Source organism: Mercenaria mercenaria, chromosome 11 (assembly GCF_021730395.1).
Source record: "Mercenaria mercenaria strain notata chromosome 11, MADL_Memer_1, whole genome shotgun sequence".
NCBI lineage: Eukaryota > Metazoa > Mollusca > Bivalvia > Venerida > Veneridae > Mercenaria > Mercenaria mercenaria.
In genome coordinates, this window is record NC_069371.1 from 80,242,399 (window position 1) to 80,264,661 (window position 22,263).

The following is a 22,263-nucleotide window of genomic DNA, read 5'->3' on the forward strand; positions in this document are numbered from 1 at the left end:
TGCTGGAAAGACTTATTGATATTGCTGGAAGGACTTATTGATATTGCTGAAAGGACTATTGTGATATCATTGATATTGCTGGAAAGACTTATTGATATTGCTGGAAGAACTTATTGATATTGCTGGAAGCACTGTTGTGATATTATTGATATTCCTGAAAGGGCAACTGTAATACTAGTGATATTTCAGCAGGAAACTATTGAGTGAAGTTGAGGGAGTTATTTTGGATAGTTGAGGGAACTATTTTGGATAGTTGAGGGATTACTATTGAGAATACTTGTGGGAACTATTTTGGACAGTTGAGGAAACTATTTAGGACATTTGAGGGAACTCAGTTGAGGATAGTTGAGAGAACTATCAAGGATAGCTATTTTTGTAAATTTCACTTCCAGTACATTCTTTTTGGGCACTTACAATTGCAGTGTATTATTTAACCTATCAGAGCTTTCTGTATTTCTTAAACACTATTTTATATAATGAATGAATGTCTTAATGTTTCTTTATGAAGACATTTTCTCAAGTTCTTTCTTAGGGTACAATGTAAGCCTACAATATCTCAGTAAGCGGTTTTCATCTCCATAAGCTGCTATTACTTTATTTTCTAGAGAATAACTGAACAGTTTTCTTTATCGCAGAATAATTATGAGATATCTATATCCATCAGGGTATGTGAAATAAATCTTCACTTAATTGAAATGCTTGAGGTAAGGGGGGATCCAGAGATAGGTGCACCCTGGCCCCTCTTAAATCTGGAGGGGATACATTTTTATAGTCTAAATTTGTGATATTTAATCATTAAAAAAAGATGGAAATTTTTGGCTGACTAATGGCACACAAAAAATTATGTAAGTAGTATTTATAACTTCTGAAGAAGAGGTTCAAAACAATATTAGAATTTAAAAGCAATCATTTTAATCAAACATGTTTTTTTTTTAATTTACAAATTTGAAATATGGCAGTGTGTCAAAGATTTAGACCAAATGTTTGTCAAGCAGCTTGAACCATTTCGGGACTAAACAGATTTTCCTAGGGGGTCATGTTGCCAGAACGTATAGAAATTCTGTTCCCCTTCTGTATCAAAATCCTGGATCTATCCCTGGGTATTATTAAGATTTTTACGTCAAGAATCTCTTTCAACCAGAAATTTAAGATAGACCCTTGCATGTGTGAATGATGTCTCAACCTCTTCAGTGCTCTTCAGTGCTGTCTACATACAGTTTTTAGAGTCAGACAGTTTGACACTATCTCCATCAATAATGACAGTAATTCTTTCCATTCTGCTAATTTTCCTTTAAAAAATCTGTCTGTAATTCATAAAAATCAATATGAAATACATTTTGCATCAGTTCATTTCAACAAAGAAGTTCCTCTTAATGAAGAGATTAATTGAATATGAGTCATAATTCCATTAAAGAACCTGTGTCATATAATTGCCTGTTTTCTTCAGGACTCAATTTCCCAAATTAAGTTAAAGAGTTTAAATACAAAGACTGTGTGATGCAAGTACTTCAAATTAATCTTTAAATTCATTTGTAAATTTTACTTCTTCTGTTGAAAGTATGCAGAAATTGTAACAGGTGAAATGTTAACTTTCCTGTACATTTTAGTAAAATTTGTGATTTCTAGGCACAACAAAACTGCAGACATTCATTTCCTGCTATGAAAAAATACTCAAATGAAAAAAAAAGTGTTCTTTTCACATTGTTGGGTCTTTTGTTTCAGTAGATACCTCTTTTTTCATGAAAAGTCTTAACCCAGGTGTACAGAAAGTTTAAAGAATGGCTGAAAAATTTCCTGAAACATCTGTAGTATTACTGCCATCCAAAGTAAACATATGGTTTGGATTTTCTAGGAATTAAAGAAACATCAATAAATTCATCATATCATGGCCCCTGCAATTCCCGGTATCTTGAAATTGCTTGAGATATGGAAAAGATTCTTCCCAGTTAAAGTTATCACACATTGAACTGATAATGCTAAGAAATATCGGGTATATAAAAAATATCTTCTGAAAATATAAATATATTTTGTGTAGGTAGTGATACCTATTCAATAACCAGCATCAGGTGGTTATAGTGTGACCTGATATAACAAATCATTGCCCTAAATGCAGTTAGTTGTCAAAAGGCCATTCTAGAAGGAGTGGTAGATGGAGTGGTAACAACAAAAAGAACATCTGTGTATTAAGATAAACATTTAAGCGGCAGGTCAGCTGAAGCACTTGATAACCTTAGAAAACCAAAAAGGGTCTGTTATAGCAGGTGATTACCATAGGAAACTGAAGCATATGATAACATAAAAAACCAAAAGGGGTCTGCTGTTGATAGATAACTAAAGAAAACCAAAGCAATCTGCTAAAGCAGTTGATATGTGTAGAAAAGCAAAGGAGTCAGCTAAAGCAGTTGATAACCATATATATAAAAAATGGTCTATAGAAGCAGTTGATAACCATAGAAAACGAAACGAGTCAACTGAAGCATTTGATAAGCGTAGAAAACCAACAGAAAACCAAAGGCATCAATGGAAAAGAATACCAAAAGCGTTGATGGAAGAGAATACCAAAGGCTTCAATGGAAGAGAAAGCAAAAGGCATCAACTAAAAAGAAAACCAAAGGCGTCAGTGGAATAGAAAACCAACAGCATCAACGGAAGAAAAAACCAAAAGCATCAACGGAAAAGAAAACCAAAGGCATTGATGGAAGATAAAACCAAAGGCTGTAACGGAAGAGAAAACCAAAGGCATCAAAGGAAAAGAAAATCAAAGGCATCGATGGAAGAGAAAACCAATGGCATCAACGGAAGAGAAAACCAAAAGCATCAATGGAAAAGAAAGCCAAAGGCGTTGTTGAAAGAGAAACCAAACGCATGGATGGAAGAGAAAACCAAAAGGCATCAACGGAAGAGAAAACCAAAGGCATGGATAGAACAGAAAACCAAAGGTGCCGACAGAAGAGATAAATAAAAGGCGTCAGCAGAAGATAAAACCAAAAGAAAACCAAAGGCACCAACAGAATAGAAAATCAGAGGAGTGAACAAGAGAAATACATGTTTGTACAGATTACAGTTTATACCACAGATGTTGCTATTACCAGAAATGACCTGAACAGTTACTGTTGTTGTCAGTTACCATGGTTTCTTAGTAGGGACCCGAGCGCTGGTTTACAAGGAACATGAGATTGGCAGGTGCAGCTGTATTTCAATCATTTCATCACAATTGTTTATAACTATAGTAACTGTTATTTTAATGCTTTAAAAATATGATATCAAAATCAACACATCTTTAGAGAAAATATAGCATAAAGTTAAGTGCAAGAATAGAAGAACTTGAGTAATATATTTCAGTGAAGATAAACAGGTGACCTCCATAACTGGGATAATCAATCATAAAAGAGATAAAACCATCTCATAGTTCTGTGTAAGACTTCTGGTTATATACCGAACAACTTGTTAAAATACATCAGAACCGGAAATTATTAAATTTCTAGACAGATCGTAAACTTTAACTTAGTTACCTCATGCTGTTTTGTTCTAAATCTTGAGAAAAAAAGTCATCAAACTTTTATAAGAAATTATGTACACCAGGTAGAATTCTGAAATTAGGTCAGAAAATTAGCTTGAAATTAGCAGATGCCTTTAATATATAGACGTATGTCCCAAAAATATGAACACAGACATATACATTAATTTTATTTAACCAAAAGAAAGACATTATGTCAGTTTTATAGCTGTCAGAAGTTTCATTAAAATCAACATAGTTGAAATTTTTCTGTACATAGAAATGACATCAAAATCATTATGTAATTTTGTAACACCCCGTTTTTAGCTCACCTATCACATAGTGACAGGGTGAGCTTTTGTAATCACCCTTCGTCCATCTGTCCGTCCGTCCACAATTTCCTTGTGATCACGATAGAGACCACATTTTGTATTTGATTTTAATCAAACTTGCACACAACTTGTTTTGGCATAATATCTCAGTTCCTTTTGAAAACTGGCCAAATTCCATCATGGGTTCCAGAGTTATGGCACCTTAAAGGGCCAAAATTTGCCTTTTTTGGCTTGTGAACATTTGCAATCAACTTTAATAAAACTTGCACACAAGTTGTATTTGCATAATATCTCAGTTCCTTTCGAAAAACTGGCCGGATCCCATCATGGGTTTCAGAGTTATGGCCCCTTAAAGGGCCAAAATTTGCTATTTTTTGCTTGTGAACATGATAGAGACCACATTTTGCAATCAACTTTAATTAAACTTGCACACAACTTGTATTGGCATAATATCTCGGTTCCTTTCGAAAACTGGCCAGATCCCTTTGTGGGTTCCAGAGTTATGGCCCCTTAAAGGTCCAAAATTGGCTGTTTTTGGCTTGTGCAGTCATATAGAGACTTCATATCTGTCAGATCCAATCATAGGTTCTGGAGTTTATATAAGTAAGTACTTATAGGACTCATTTGAAAATTTATTATTGTCATTAGTTGGACTCAGACAATCAGGGTAGATAACTATGGACTGATTTTGTCAAATTACCTCCCTTTATTTCAAATTAAAATGGGTATATCTCTGTAACTAATGAAGATACTGATCTGAAATTTCATTTATGCCACCAGATGGACTTGGACAATCAGTGAAGATATGTATTGACTGAATTTATGACAAATTACCTCCCTTTATCTTTTATTTCAATGAATATACGTAGCAGCTTCTAATGAGATTGGTTTGAAACATTATTTATGTCTTCCATGGTAAGAAATTTCTACTATTTCTTACTTTTCTAATATATTGTTGTAAAGGCTTGTACTCTATAATCTTCTACATGCATTTACCAATGCATGATTACCTCCCCTGATTTTAATAAAAATGGATTTATCTCAGAAAGTATTTATAGGACTTATTTGAAATTTCATTATTGTCATTAGTTGGACTGAGACAATCAGGGTAGATAACTATGGACTGATTTTATGTCAAATTACCTCCCTTTGTTTCAAATTAAAATGGGTGTATCTCAGTAACCAATGAAGATACTGACTTGAAATATCATTTATGCCATCAGATGGACTCGGACAATCAGGGTAGATAACTTTTGACTGAATTCATGACAAATTACCTCCCTTTATTGTATGTAAATGAATATACCTCAGCAGCATCTGATGAGATGGTTTTAAATGTTAATTAAGTCTTCTGGGGTAAGGAATAGTCATGCTAGTACAAAAATGCAGCATTTGAGCCAAGGACCCTCAAACTTAGTATGGAGATTGGCTATGACTAGTATGTGACCCATAGGTCAAAAGGGACTGTTACAAGAAAATATGCTACCATCATGGCCCTCTTGTTTTTTCAGAGGAGGGGATCTTGATTTTGATTTGTCCTACCAGAAAATTTCAGTGAAGTACAATCATGTTTTTCAAATCAGTCTAGCAAAAAGTTAAACACTTGACCTGATCTTTTTATTGGCCAAATAATGTTCTTAGCATATCTGTATGTTTTCGAAAATCATGGTTTAATCAAATTTTACATTGAAGAAGAAAAATTTTAACGACCTTAAATGATAGAATTCATACTAGAAGAACAGGCTTTAAAACCTGTTCTTTGGGGTCTAGATGTTATAACCCCAGCCCTAGAGTTGTGCATATGTATTGAAGAAGTGGTGGCACTTTCATACTTTATATAATTTATGTTTATATTAAAAAAGGAAGCTTAATGTATATATACAGACATGTTTTCTGGATCTAAGAATATAATATTTTAAAAAAAACATTTAGGTTTATAAGTAAGACTTAGTGCAGATTTTTAGAGAGAAAAATTGCTGGATGCCAGATGCTTTTGTAAGCTTCTAGCCCTTATAAACAGCTGAAGTTTTGTATTTAATCCTCAGACACTTAGGCTATCTTTTCTTTTATTTATTCCATATCAAGATTTTAATAGACAGTTCAATTAATTAATGGACAGACATTTTCATCTCTTAATGATCTGTAACAAAAACATTTCTATAGTTTCTCCTATTGGTTTTTGTCACTCTTCCATTCAAGACATTGAAAAATAGTTGATGAATTTTTGTAATATTGATCATAATTGTTTTCGCTCTATAAAAAACCTTGATTATCCAAACAACTTATAGGAGATTGCAATTTAATGAGATTTTTCTTTATCACAAGAACTCAAAAAAAAATATCATAGCTTAATGGACTCGGATCTATCAGGCTTCATTTTGCATTGTAAAAACATTAGATGCAGTAATTCATCAAATTGTGCCTATTGTATCTGATATAATGTTCGAAATTAATTTAAAAACCTTTAACTCACTGCTTGTATTATTTGAGAAATTCAGTAGTAATGTTTTTTGTAGACTTTTTTATTCCCCCAGAATATTTTGTATGAAGAGAGTTATTGATTCTGCGATGTGACTCACTCAGTACCATCCTCTGCTATCAAAGAGCGCAGGCTGATGATGCAGTGCCATGCAATCTTCTCTTAACCTTTACAATGCTAAATTTTTAAAATGGACTGGTCTATCATTCAATATGGGCAGTACCATTTATTATTCAAAGGGGTGTTCACTGAAAATTTTTTGACTGAACAGTGCAGACCATGTCCGTGCAGGCTGATCTTGGTCTGCACTGGTCGCATTTAAGGTGGAATCACCAGCCGCCAGCAGGCTAAAGGTTATATGAAAGCACCTTCACTTGTAGAGTCATGTCTGTGTGGATGGGGTACCAATCAAATAGTATGATATTCGGCAAGTAGTCATGAGAGGTTAAAGGTGTTAGTTTTGGTCACTATGAATTTTTTTTTGGTTACAGTGAAACAGTATGATGTTCAGCAAGTAGTTGTGTAAGTCTCATTTACAATGAAAAGGTATGATAGTTGTGAAAGGTTTCAAAATGGAACATTCTAAGCAGGTAAAGATTCAGGAAGAATGAATTTGAATGATAGCACATAGTCATGGTGAAGCAGCAAGGCCCATATTAATTGTGTTTAAATGTAGAAATTTTTTGTGATGTATTCATAGTACTGAAATACATTACAGTCATGTTGAAATAAGTAAAATGTTTGCCAGTGTGCACTTAAGTAGGACTTTCCTGCCTGATGTGGTATTCAAAAGTTGAAATAAGTAAAATGTTTCCAGAATGCACTGGTATAAGTCTACTTCTACATTAGGCAGTATTTACTTTGGAAAAGGCTGTTCTGCTTCAGATGTACAGCCAATTTCTATCACATTAACCCTTTCCCTGCTAAATTTCTAAATTGAATGTGTTCATCTTTCAATTTGGATAGTGTAACCATTAACTGTTAAAAGGGATGCATACCAAAAATGTACTGACTGAATGGCGAACAGTGCAAGTCATGATCAGACTGCACGATCTACACTTGTCGCAAAGCCAGAATCAATCGTGTCCAGCATGATAAGGGTTAAAGACTCATGAATAGTTTTAATAGAATTCACAGCCATGTTAAGTAAAGAATGTACAGTCGAACTTTGTTCGCTCGAACTAGACAGGACTGGAAAATTTGTTTGAGTAATTGGCAGTTCGAGCCGTTGCCAGGACCTAAGGACGAGTTCAAAGGAAGGTGTTCGAAATATCCGAGTTTGAGCGAACAAAGTTCGACTATTTGATTATTTAGTTTGAAATGGTCGTCAAAGAATGCATATGATCTGGTCTGTTTTGTTACATGCATGAAAGTATTTCTTAGAGAATACAAATATGTCAGATCCTCCTGGGAAATTAGCTTGCCATGGTGTTTACCTTTGCTGTAATTCATTATACAAGCTCCTGGGGATTCAGATCTTTTAAACATACAAGCTTCTTGTGAGTTAGATCTTTTAAACAATAATATTGCCTACATAAACATTTCATCTCGTCAGAACATGAACAAATAACATGAATGGCTGTTTAATCATAACTTCATTAAGTAAGTAATTAAAGGAATAATTTTATGATTATTAGCTCAACTATTCCAAAAGTAGATCCAAGGGTTAGTGTCCGCATCACGATTTGATTAAGTTTTTGTATGCAAGTTAGTATCTCAGTAACCACTTTTCAGAATGGAATAAAACTTAACACCCTTCTTCATTATGATGAATTAACATGCAATGCATAGATAGTCATGTAACATAATTATCTCCACTTAGCATTTTTACAGTTTTATGCCCTTTTTTCGACTAAGCAATTTTTGGTAGTTTTTGTTATGTATAGTAAAGCTGGTATCCAAGTACATGTACCTTCTACTGGCAGTTGATTGAAACTTCACACCTGTTCATTTTGATGATCTGGCATGCATTGTACAAGTTCCTTAACTCTGTTTTGCATTTGCAAAACTATGCCCCTAATAATTAATTTAACAGTCTGTAGTGACAAGGCTGTTAAATAGTTGAGCATTGCTGTCCTCCTTGCAACTCTTTGTTTTATTGTATATTTTCAGGGGGTTGATCCAGTTAAACAATGAGACGTACATCATACAGCCGCTGGATCAAGGGGATCAAACTGGGGTATGTTATACATTTGTATCTTGCTTTTATTTTCATAATATTGTAATATAGTACAGTGGTTTATATCTAATAATTTATTTGTGAAATTATGAAATATGAATATGAATATGAATTTAACTTGTGCCAAACTACATATGATTGTGGAAGACAGAAATTGAAAATTCTTATGGAAGTACAGATATAGGTATAATAACAACATAAAAAGGTAACACTTCATATTAAAATGAAAAGAGCAATTTTATGTTTAATATAAGGCATTGATATATGAAAATTTATTAAATCAATTAAAGGGAGGGAATTTTATTCAAATTTTTGTTGATACTGAAACCTTCTGTATATTTTTCATTTTTGTGCAACAAAGGGAATAACATTTCATCATATTAAGTAGTCTAGCTACCAGCTAGACAATCTTTTTTAACTTTTTTCAATCATTACTCTTACATATTCTGACCAGTCTTTCTTGGCCCTTATTTCCAAATTTAAATAACTCTTGAGGAATTAAACATATGGTCTGAACACACACTTCATACTAAGATGTGATAAGAAGTTAAGGTGTGATTGGAATTCATGCAAGAGACTTGATTAAATAGAACAAAAAAATGAAAACACTCCTGGGGACTGTATTCCAGTGCAAAGTACTTAAAAGTGAAGTATTTCTATAGAATATTGGAATTGTTTCCTACATTACGCACGTGTGATAAAACAGAGAAAATAGTTACCCTCAAGCTTATAATCAAAGAAAATGGTGTTCTAAAACAATAATATAAAGAAAATTGGGGGGAATAATTGACTTGTTCTTAATTTGTTTTTAAGACAAAGAATTGTATGTTTCCATTACTTAGTCACCATAAAAAACATTCCTCCAGCTACGAAATGATATATAAATAAAAAAAAAAAGAAATTCCATTAAGAAAAAAATGCTGATTGAAGTGGACATCTTTTTGACATTTATACACTTAATGCAAGTCACTATTGCAGAAATAAGACAGTCTGGGACTCCTTAACCCTTACCCTGCTAAATTTCTGTAATGAACTTGTCCATCTTTCAATTTGGACAGTACCATTATCTGTTAAAAGGGGTGCCTATCAAAAAGATACTGACTGAATGACAAACAGTGTAGATCATGATCAGCCTGCACATCCGTCGCAAAGGTAGAATCAGTCATGTCCAGCATGTTAAGGGATTAACAAAAACAAATAATTAGATGATTATTTATGTTATTATCTATGGCAGGGTGACCGTCCACATATTGTATACAAGGCGACTAGTTCAGATACAGAGAGATGCGGTAATGATCATGGAAAATGGCTTCCGTTTCATGAGTTACACAAAGGCGAATTCCTCAGAAAATTGAAGTTCCTCAATGCACAACGGGTATTATTTCCTCTTTATACTCTCTGTTAGAAACTTTTCAAATTATTAAGACATCCTGACAGGGTGTGAAGTGTGATTTTTTAGGATTTAGCATTTGATTATCAGAAATAATCACAAATTGACTTGTTTTGCATGTTTATAAAACAGCAGCAGCAAAGTTTTCAGCAAATTTTGAGAAGAACATTACATCTTAAGTCATGGTAGAGGAAAGTAACAGTATTGATACCAGTTTCCATAAGAATATATATAAGGGAAGTAATTATTACCACATCAAGTTTTATTTAAACAGATTTAACTCCCTTCCTCTAAGTTCATCCAAACTGATTTTTTTCAAAAGTTTTTCTTTATATTTTTGACAGACATTAAACAAAGATGCAGCCAAAGTGACCACCAAGTATATAAAACTTGCCTTGGTTTTGGATAACACTATGGTAAGTACTGAACTTTAAATGAATTTGCAAAATAATGTCAGAAGTATAAGCCAACTTTACATATAATTATGCGAAAAGATACTTTCATTACTGTTAATGTCATTAATATATGAATTTATTTTTATGCCCCCAGCATCTACTGATGTGGGAGGCATATAGTGATTGTCCTGTCCGTTTGTCCGTCCGTCCATACGAGGTTAACCAAATGGGACTGTTCCGTCTAGCATCAATACCCCTTACTAGAATGACTTGATACTAATGCAGATGTAACCTTCAGATATCACCTGACCTCAATTTGATCTTGAACTTGGTCTCGTTTTAGAATTAGGTTGCTTTGTATCGACAAGGATGCCACTGGGGGCATCAAGCGTTTATTGAACGCAGCTCCTTGTTATCTTTTTTTTTTAAATTAGGATATGAATGTGTTTATTTCAGTATTGGTCATTGAACCTAACAGTGAAGCAAGTGATGGAGTTTGCCATACAGACGACAAATATTGTTGACATGGTATGTCTCATACCTTTCCTGAGATTTCAAAATGTTACCTAGTACTTGGAGGATTTGCAGCCTTCTGATTTACTTGGACAAAACAAAGTGTTTTCACATTGTATTTCATAATTGGTAAATTGATTAGTAAAAGAATTTTTCATTACAATGTTAAGATTAATATGCTTGTGATTCATTAAAAAAACATTTTGATATATTTCAAAAGTCTTTAAGTATTGCAGTATTATATTTTTTACAGTATTACAAAGAGTTAAATATACGTGTGGCATTGACCTATGTAGAACTGTGGAACCGTGGTAACAGAATCAGTGTCTCACAGAAGCTCAGGGAAACGCTAGAGAACTTCATGAGATACCAACAACAACATCTACGAGGGGTGGATCATCATGCTGCTCATTTACTTACGTAAGTTTCCACCACAGGAATTACATTCTATTCAGTACTAAGGCTTGAATGTTGACCCACGTTTTTCTGTCCTGAATGTAGATTTCTCTGTCCATTGCTAGTTTTAGCTAGACTACCCTCCATTCTCGTGTATAAGGCACACTTGTTTATAAGACGCACCCCGACATTGGACACGTAATCTGTCAAAAATTTATACATTATTTTCTCCCTGCATTCTGTGTTTTGTAAAAATAAAATGGCAGAAAAAGACCAAGGATCCATGAGATGTTCTTCGCACCTGGGCTCTGCCATTGTCTTCACCATCACACCTTGATTAAAGTTTTCACCTGGGTTTTGCTCTTTGCTTTGGTGTCATGTGAGTTAAAGTTTGGCATACAATGCTGTAAACTATTATACTTCTTATGTACATGTTGAATATTGTTTCCTATTTAAAGCAAAGTATATTTTGAATCTGTTTGAAATATTTTCAGTCGCCGAAAATTTGAGGACAATACCATTGGAATGGCAATACCAGATTCTGTATGTACTGGACGTGCTGGCGGTATTAATTCTGTAAGTTTTATCTACTTTTCTTTTGTGTGTGGTAACTAGATGGTCAGACACGTGAGAAATAAATTTAAGTTATCCAGCAGAAATTGGATTCCAAGAAAACAAATGGATGTGACAAGTCTGCTTAAAGGTCCAATACTAAGGAAAGTGAACATTTTAATTTCTTTTAAAAAGCACAGAAACTATTTCATTTTATTGGAAAATGAAAGTTGGTATGTAGAAATTCGAAATAAATCGCAGTATATGTACAATTATTTTTCTATGAAGTATGAAGAAAGTTAAAAAGACCTGGGGGGGCCATTCTGTCGATTCATTGAAATTTCAACATAATACGCATACATTTCTTTGAGTTCCAAAGACCTTCTGTAAATTTTGACCTGCCAATCTTCATTATTTAGTGTCTTGCAGAAGTCTATGCACTGGCTATGAAAAAAATTGCCAACTCACTTTCACTTATTATTCCCTTAGTAATGGACCTTTAAACTTTATCCTTTAGTTTCTCACATATTTGTTCGTAAAGTTTTTTTTTAATGAAAAACAGCAAACACAATTAAAGACTTTTGTGGTAAACCTAGAAATGCTCGCGACAGCAATATTTCATGTTTTTTTTTTATGATTTTGCCATTTTCTAGACTATTAACGTTCCCATATGGACAGTGATTGTTAAAATATTATATCGAACTTGTGACAATTTCACGACTATTCAAGTAGCGTTGATTTCACAACAATTTCAGTTTAGGAATATACTGGAACTGTCATCATGAATTCTGCTAACAGCATGGAATCGTTTCAAGGTTTAATGTAACCTCAAACCATATATCTATTGTTTTCTTGCATATATTTACAGAACCCAAGTTATTTGGAGCCACAGAAAGGAGTAACCATACTGTCTCACATGATTGGACATAATCTTGGCATTAAACACGACGAAGATGGTACGGGCGTTATCGTATTTTGAAAAATTAGTAGTCAGATTAATGTATTTGATAATGGGGAATTTGACATGCTTATTTTATAGTTTAGACTAGAAACTGCTTTTAGTGGTTTAATTAATTTAGTATAGAATATTAACAAAGAATGCTGTCACGATTTGTTATACTAAAATCTAACATAATGATATGTTCAGTTATTGAAAAAAACAAAAATTGCCAGAAAATGTTAATAATAACTGACTGCATCTTTGTCTGTGGGTAATGTCTGTTGCTACTGTTATCATATATTTCAGCGGACATTAAGATATCTGGGTCAGTGTAATATCAAAATCACTTTCATCAATGTGAACACCAGATGCAATATTTATTTGAGTGGATACACAAAAAAATACAAGAGCAGTGTTCACACAGTGAAAGATATTTTAATCTTACATGTAAAAGAAGTATTATCTATTTATCTCATTTCCTCTCAATGGCTTTGAAAATTCATTTTATATTTTCCTGTTGGTGTAAAATATGTTTTATATTTTTTAATGTGATATTTACGGACATTATTTTCTGTAAGACTTCAATAGTTAACTGAAAACATGTAGTAAATGTTGTTTCTTACTTAATTTAGCAATTAGATAACAAAACGGATTGAGCTGATACCAAACTCAGTTAAACAGATGAGAAAATCGGGATCAATATGAAATTTTCAGGGCCAATATGGGAGAATTGGGGCAATGCTTGGTTCAAGCATTTTGATTGGTTAAATTTAGCAGGGGCAATATATTTATAACAAAATTATCATATAATCAAGTGATTTCATAGAAGCCTTTATATTTGTCCTATGGCAGTCGTATTAGCATTTATATTAAAAATTTTGTCCAGTCGTATTGGCCTTGTACCAATACAGCCATTTAGATAATTAAAAAGGCTAAAATGAAATCATTTGATTTATAACAATATGTTATTTAATAAACTAAGATATTTCTTAGTTTTAACATCGCAGGCATTATATCAATTTTAAATAGAATTAGAAAATCTTGACCAACTTAAATGATGTATATCTTTAAATGCTAACAGAGGACTGGAGATATTTATATCACGAAGGTATTGAGATATTGTGTTGGCTTTGTTGTGTTTTTTTTATGTTGTATAAAGATTTTGCACTGAGAACTTTAGAAATAAGATATTTACTTGTTGCAGTGTAAGAGGTGTGGTGGTGTTAGTGTTTGGTGTTTGAAAAGGGATGTCACCACATACTGTGATGTATAATGTTGTTTCCTGAAATATAATCTCTCGTTTCCTGATCTTTAATCTATCCTGCAATATGTTACAGGCTTAAATCGCTCAAGGTGAAAAACACCAACACAACTTTTATTCCAACACACAATTATAACTCCTAGATATATTGTAAGCAGGATTTTAATATTAAGCTTAATAATAAACATGCTGGCTTACATTCACTAAGTACATGTATGAACAGCTTTGTTAAGTGTGAAATTGAATAGAAATTGTCACTTCTTGAAAAACAACACCCAAGGTGTATCAACAAAAATGCTGTTGTTTGACTTATGGTGCAATACAGTGCTTAACAGAAAAGGTGTTGGTTTAAGTATCATACAATGCAGAGATTAAAATTTAAACTGCTTTTTATGCCCCTGGCATCTACTGATGCGGGAGACATATAGTGATTGTCCTGTCCGTCCTTCCGTTCATACGTCCATATGAGGTTAACCAAATGGGACCGTTTAGTCTAGCATCAATACCCCTTACTAGAATGACTTGATACTAATGCAGATGTAACCTGTGACCATTCCTCATCTTCAAACATCAAATGACCTCAGTTTGACCTTGACCTTGACCTCGTTTTGGACTTCGGTTGCTTTGTATGGGCCTTCTCTTGGTTAACCAAATGGGACTGTTTCGTTTAGTATCAATACCCCTTACTAGAATGACTTGATACTAATGCAGGTGTAACCTGTGACCATTCCTCATCTTCAGACATCACCTGACCTTAGTTTGACCTTGAACTTGGCCTCGTTTTGGACTTGGGTTGCTTTGTATTGACAAGGATGCCAAAGGGGGCATCAAGCATTTATTGAACACAGCTTCTTGTCTTACTTGCTTGAAATGTGAAAAGTTGTTTCTGAGAATCATGAACACTGGTTATGTTTTTATGTGTTTTGTTGGGGCATTTTTAAGCCAGCCCTACTCATTTAGAAAATATTTAAGATTAAGAACAATATCAAAAATGTTGACTTAATTTTAAATAATTCTTCAGCTTGAAAGAGCTTACTTTATGCTAGCTTTTCTTTGACCACGTATTATTGATTGTGTTACTGCAGCTTATATCAAAGGGGTAATGATGGATGAATTTATGAAAAGGGCGTCATTATTTCGTGTAACTTGAGTGAAAATTAATGTCTAGTTTGTTTTACATTTTAAATGTCCTCACATAAGACTTTGCTTAATTCAGCATTCAACGACCATAGCCATTCATCTTGATAAAAGTAGTGGAACGACACATAATGACACTCGGCAGTTTTCTTTCAATTACATACTCCTATTATGCAATTTGGTATTGTTTAAACATAAATGTTGCAGAACATGTCATGCTACATGACTTTCCGTTTGAAAAAGAACAAACTTAGAATGCCAAATTCACATACACAAAATACTTAATTTGTCAATTGTCAGTACAAGTCCATTACCACAGCTTGCTATGTCTTTTCTTTATTTTGAAAGCTATGTAAACAGAGAACTAAGTATAATAGTGAATATTTCTGTATATTTCATGATGTAAATGGATAGATATTTCTTCTGTTATGCTTTTACTTGGGTGTAAAAATTTCTTAAAATTATCAAATATCTATTGTTTTATGGACTGATCAGCAGGAGATGGAATATAAGATTCTTTCACTGGTTGTAGGTGCAAATGGGAATTTCCGGCCTCGAGGGTAACTGTTTGGAAGTTAACGAGGTTCCTACTGAGTTACCGCCGAAACAGTTACCCGACAGCTGGATATTCCCATCTGCACCTATAACCAGTGACAGAATCTTTTTCTTGCATACCGATGTCAAGATATAATAATAAAAATAAAATCAGTCGAACGGCTTTCTTTTTAGAACAATTTCTTATAGAAGCGTATTTAAACAAAGCCCGGGAAATCAACATCCGTAAACAGGAAAGACGTCATGACGTTTCAAAGACAAATAACAATGTTTAGTTCCGGTTTTGTTTCATCAGTTCAATCATAACGTTATGAATATTTTATAAAATAACGTGTTTTGAATCAAGAAATATACTATTGGGAACAAAGAGGAACTGTCAAGGTATTGGATTTTTATTTCGTTTTTCGAAATAAAATATAAATAACTACATAAATCTTCTACATATATGTAGTTCGTAATACGTCATGTAAAGCACGAGAGTCATCTTACACCCCGGGGTGTAAGATGGATTTTTCCAGCACCGGTAAAAATACCAGAAATCCCCATCTGGTGTGCAAGAAAAAAAGTTCTTCTTTAATCATTTATAAGATCTCAGATCATTTCAAACTCTTTGCAGGTAAATCTGGTATTAATGCAGGCATCTGTTGATATTACATTTTGTTAGCCTTTGTATTAATGTTGTAGTCCGCTGCTTCTTTCTACATAAATATCAGTTTTAATAATTGTCACAGACTTTGAAAGATCCACAAATGTTAAAAAGCAAAACTGAAGCTTAACTTAAAACTGAATGTTTATGGTTCTGTTTCACCTGTTCTGTGTGTTGATTTTGCAATGTTACAATTTGTATTGTATATTTTACAGGTGGCTGTCACTGTGAGGATGATTTTGGATGTATTATGTCTACAGAAGTCCTGTAAGTAATATGTTTAATGTAATTAAACTATTTAGGTCTTCAACTCTATAGTCTGTTTTGTACATTGAACTCTAAAGTCTGCTTTGTACATTGAACTCTACAGCCTTTTTATACCTTGAACACTCAAGTCTGTTTTGTACATTGAACTCTATAATCTGTTTTGTACATTGAACTCTAAAGTCTGTTCTGTACATTGAGCTCTGTATTCTGTTTTGTTCATTGAATTCCCTAGTCTGTTTTGTACATTGAACTCTAAAGTCTGTTCTGTACATTGAGCTCTGTATTCTGTTTTGTTCATTGAACTCTATAGTCTGTTTTGTTCATTGAACTCTAAAGTCTGCTTTGTACATTGAACTCTACAGCCTTTTTATACCTTGAACACTCAAGTCTGTTTTGTACATTGAACTCTATAATCTGTTTTGTACATTGAACTCTAAAGTCTGTTCTGTACATTGAGCTCTGTATTCTGTTTTGTTCATTGAATTCCCTAGTCTGTTTTGTACATTGAACTCTAAGGTCTTTTTATACCTTGAACACTGGAGTCTGTTTTGTACATTGAACTCATAGTCTACTCTATAGTCCCCTTTGCGAATTGCCTAATATTTTAACCATATGAAATAGGAAAAAGATTTTATAAGTGCAATATGTTGAATATGTGACAATACATTTTACTTCTTTTCACTTTCAGAGCTACCCCAGAGAAACATTCTCGCATGTTTTCCTCATGTAATGTGAAGGACTGGGACATCTCCCTAAATATGGGTATTGCTGACTGTCTCAATAAAAACCCACAGGTAATTGCTTGTCAAAAAAAGAAGTTAATGTCTTTTAGTTTATTGATTTAAATGATACCATGTTTTCATTCATTAGGATACTTTTGGGGGAAATAATATCCTGTTTTCAAGGTGTGGTGCACCCAAAAATATCATGCATAATTCATTTTATTACAACAGCTTCGTCAATGTATAGTTTAGCAGTTGGATGCACTTGGATAATTTAATGAGTTCTTTGTCAGTGTTTTTTCTCTATGGGGAAATAAATACTGAGAAAAAAGGCCTGTTCTAGGGAATTTTAAGATTAAACATAAAAAGCATTGACAGTGAGGTATATAAATTGTTTTCATTAAATATTTCAGCCAACATTTCCTCAGTTATGTGGCAACAAGCATGTGGAAAGAGGGGAAGAATGTGATTGCGGATCTCCCGAGGTAAAATAATTCTGATTCTCACCCCAATTTTTTTTTTAAATAATCCTGTATCACTTTTTAGTTCAAATCTTGATATACTTGAATATTTCATTGATGGAAAACCAATGGAATTGTATTAAAGAAGTTTTGTGGTGCCTAGTGTACAGCTGAACCTGCCATAGCAGCTACCTTGGAAGTTGCTGTTAAAATCAACTGTTGTTAACTGTTTAAACAGTTAGGTCAGTGTTTCATTATGTGATCAGTATAAAGTTTAAGTCCTATAAGATGAAAATATTAAAAATATGTTAGATATTTATCTATTTTGTATAAACAAATATATACTGGTTTATATCATATCTGAGTGTTTTTCTTTTTGTAGGAGTGTGCGAGAACTGATCCTTGTTGTGACCCCTACACTTGCCTGCTGCGTCACTGGGCACAGTGCAGGACCGGATCATGCTGTCATAATTGCACTGTAAGTTCTCTGTTTATTCATAACTGATGATTATACTGTTATAACTACCTGACTATAAATAGAAATTTGTATCCGTTAAAAATGTTGTGTACAAGAACCATAACTTGTCCGTTTACTTTATAGCTCGATTATACGAAGTCTGGAGAGCTATCCTACTCGACCATCGGCGTCCTTCCGCGTCCGCACTTTGGTTAAAGTTTTGATGTACTTTCTCTTTATCTTTGTTATTACTTGATGGATTTACTTCAAACTTAAAATAATTGTTCCTCATCATCACCCACATCATATGGCAAAAGGGTCATAACTCTGGCATCAATATTTTATTAATTATCTCCCCATTTTACTTAGAATTTAAGGTTAAAGTTTTGGTGCACTTTCACTAAATCTCAATTATAACTAAGTGGATTTGATTCAAACTTAAAAAAGTTGTTCAACATCATCACTCACATCATATGACACAAGGGCCATAACTCTTGCACCAGCAGTATTTCATGAATTATTCCCCCTTTTTACTTAGAATTTCAGGTTAAAGTTTTGGTGCACTTTCACTCTATCTCAGTTATTACTAAATGGATTTGATTCAAACTTAAAATAGTTGTTCAACATCATCACTCACATCATATTACACAATGGCCATGACTCTTGCACCATTATTTCATGAATTATCCCCCTTTTAACTTATAATTTCAGGTTAAAGTTTTGATGCACTTTTGCACTAACTCAGTTATTACAGAATGGATTTGATTCAAACTTAAAATAGTTGTTCCACCTTATCACCCACATCATAAGACACAAAGTCAATAACTCTGGCACCAATTCTTCATGAATTATGCCCCTTTTACTTAGAAATAAAGGTTAATTTTGATGCATTTTTACTATATCTCAAGTTATTACAAAATGGATTTGATTTAACATGACACAAGGTGCATCACTGTTGCACCAATATTTCTTGAATTATGCCCCCTTTTTGCTAAGAATTATACTTAATATTTAATGTTTTGATACACTTGGTCCTTATCTCTCTTATTACTTAATACTTTTGACACGGACTGAAGCTATTATCCAATATTTCATCCATGTTGGAGCCATAAAACACTCCAGTGACAGCTCCAGCTTCAACAAATGTGCCCAGTTTCACTATCCAGCATCGAAATAGTCGAGCGCCCTGTCTCCTGTGACAGCTCTTGTTGAATTATCTCCCTTTATTATCACCAACTGTGAAAGCAGGAGGTAGATATAGACAGTCTGTTTCTCAGCCTTGCACACTTTTTAGCTCTACTATTCGGAGAATAGGGGGGCTATTCTACTCGCCCCGGCGTCGGCGTGAGCCTTCTTGGTTAAAGTTTTTCAGCAACCTTAGTTTTTCTGTCATATCTTTGTTACTATTGCTTATATCTTACTGAAGTTCACATAAACATTTTCCAGCATACAGATAAAGTATGTGCAGGGGCTGGGCCCATTATACCCAGGGTCAAGGTCACAAAGTTGTTATACTTGGAATTATTTTCATGTTAAATTTTTTTTAAAGCTTTGTTTATAGACATATCTTTGGTTCTTTAAAAGTTAATGACTTGAAAATAAAAATATTTCTTTATAATGTGTGGTTACAATCTCCATAACTCTAACTGTATTTTTTACAGATTTATGCCCCTTTCATACTTAAAGTTTTTTGGCAATCTTCGCTTTCTTGATGTTATTTTAGTACAATATAAGATAAAGACTTGAAACTTGAAATGTACCTTTATCATCATCATCTGCTTGTGTGGTAACAATCCCCTTTACTCTGATTTGTATTTTTGACCAAATTATGCTCCTTTCATACTTAAATTTTTTGTCAATCTTCGTTTTCTGGACATAAATTTGATACTATATAAGGTAATGACTTGAAACTCAAAATATATTTTTACCATCATCATCTGCATGTGTGGTAACAATCCCAATAACTCTAGTTTGTGTTCTTGACAGAATTATGCCCCTTGGTGTATCCTCCTTTTAAAGTAGAGATCTCTTATTCTGACATATATTCATTTTACTGCCAAATCGCCGAATAGTGGAGTGCGCTGTCTTACGGACAGCTCCTGTTGTCTGAATGATAACTTTAATATCACTGAAGGGAATGGGATGAAACTTTACATAATGCTAGACAGTGATGGGCAAGAGTGTGGAGAAAAAGAACCATAACTCTGTCTTCCTTTTCTTTTATTCAGATGGTAATATCAAAACTGCTAAAGATAATGTAATAAAAAATAATTTTTATAAGGCCTTAAAAGAATTTATTCAAGTCATATATGAAGACAAAAAGACAATAAGGGAAAGTGCAGTGCACAATCATAACACTGTGTAGTATAATTTTCAAATTATCTCCCTTTCCAGTTTTAGTTTTCCTTTTTCAAAGCATAAAACTACAAGTACTGAAGATGTTATAGTGAAACTTCAAATGTAGATAGATTCTATTGAGAAGTAGTGCAATGCACAAGAAAAATAAATCAGAAACTTGAGTTATAGATATTTTACTTTAAAATGGAATGTAGTGCACAAAAATGATAACTCTGTTTGGCTTATTTCAAATTATCTCCCGTTTATGCTAAAGTTTTCCTATGTAATGGTTTTGCAACTACTGAACGGAATTGAAAGAAATATGTCATAATAATAGTTTGCAATTAAAGGAAGTACATAATGTAAGAAATCTAAGTTTATGCAGTACTATTCTCATTTGGTACATCTTAAAAGTAGTCATATCTCACAGTTTGTATGATGTCTCGACAAAGCCCTTTTGGTTCCTCTTATTTTCTTGTTTATGCAATAATGTCTTCAACTTCAGTAGGCGATAAAAAAAAACAGATATACATTGAAAAATGATATGGTTCAATGTCCACAATATACTGATGTTCTATTTCTTGTTTAATAAAACTCTGGAGTACAGTTATTACATTTTCCTTTTTATGCCCCCGAAGGGAGGCATATAGATTTTGAACCGTCTGTCGGTCTGTCAGTCTGTCAGTCTGTCCGCAATTTTCGTGTCCGGTCCATATCTTTGTCATCGATGGATGGATTTTCAAATAACTTGGCATGAATGTGAACCACAGTAAGACGACGTGTCGCGCGCAAGACCCAGGTCCGTAGCTCAGAGGTCAAGGTCACACTTAGACGTTAAAAGATAGTGCATTGATGGGCGTGTCTGGTCCATATCTTTGTCATCGATGGATGGATTTTCAAATAACTTGGCATGAATGTGTACCACAGTAAGACGACGTGTCGCGCGCAAGACCCAGGTCCGTTGCTCAAAGGTCAAGGCCACACTTAGACGTTAAAGGATAGTGCATTGATGGGCGTGTCCGGTCCATATCTTTGTCATCCACGGATGGATTTTCAAATAACTTGGCATGAATGTGTACCACAGTAAGACGACGTGTTGCGCGCAAGACCCAGGTCCGTAGCTCAAAGGTCCTAAACTCTAACATCGGCCATAACTATTCATTCAAAGTGCCATCGGGGGCATGTGTCATCCTATGGAGACAGCTCTTGTTTCATTATTTTTCCCTTAAATGCTTTCTTTATTAGTAGCAGTCTTAAGAGATTGTAATCATGTTCAATATAGAAAAACAGTCTAACTAATAAAAGAAGTGTCACAGCTGCTTTGTTAAAATAAAGTTCAATAAAGATATTTTTGAGAGTCAGATTACCAAGAGACTGTTGCCATAGCAGCTGTGCTTTTTGCTTCCAGTAACTGCTAATGCAATTGACTGGTAAAAAACATATGGATAGGTGAAATGATTTTTCTATTCAGTATCTAGATAATCCCTAAAGATTGAGAAATAAATCTTTTAAGGAGGTAGGTTACCTTGTTACAAGGGTAAATTCAAGTTAGTTTAACCACAGCATTTATTTGTATTTCGTGTAATATGAAGTTTTACCTGCTACAATCTCAATTTCGTTTGTCTCTGTCCCTTCAAATTCATTTTTTTATCCAGGTTTGAAGAACATGACCATCTAAAGGTATTTCATATTGAAAGAAGAAGGAAAATACGGATATTTAACACTTTTCAGTGTTTTAGTTTCATTGA

General features: G+C 33.6%; 1 protein-coding gene across 3 annotated transcripts in view; it reads left to right on the forward strand.

The window, feature by feature from the left end:
• The window catches only part of LOC123531184 (disintegrin and metalloproteinase domain-containing protein unc-71-like), a 74,385-nt gene that overhangs the window by 37,655 nt on the left and 14,467 nt on the right, over positions 1 to 22,263 (forward strand). For 2 of the 3 annotated variants that reach the window (XM_053517896.1, XM_053517897.1), the window contains exons 6-17: positions 8,420 to 8,486; positions 9,721 to 9,861; positions 10,221 to 10,292; positions 10,728 to 10,799; positions 11,038 to 11,204; positions 11,675 to 11,756; positions 12,601 to 12,688; positions 13,754 to 13,780; positions 16,487 to 16,538; positions 17,227 to 17,332; positions 17,674 to 17,745; positions 18,104 to 18,199. In XM_053517896.1, coding sequence (XP_053373871.1) covers positions 8,420 to 8,486; positions 9,721 to 9,861; positions 10,221 to 10,292; positions 10,728 to 10,799; positions 11,038 to 11,204; positions 11,675 to 11,756; positions 12,601 to 12,688; positions 13,754 to 13,780; positions 16,487 to 16,538; positions 17,227 to 17,332; positions 17,674 to 17,745; positions 18,104 to 18,199 — 1,042 coding nt within the window. The remainder of the gene's footprint in view (positions 1 to 8,419; positions 8,487 to 9,720; positions 9,862 to 10,220; positions 10,293 to 10,727; positions 10,800 to 11,037; positions 11,205 to 11,674; positions 11,757 to 12,600; positions 12,689 to 13,753; positions 13,781 to 16,486; positions 16,539 to 17,226; positions 17,333 to 17,673; positions 17,746 to 18,103; positions 18,200 to 22,263) is intronic. The other variant, XM_053517898.1, reaches the window with a different exon arrangement.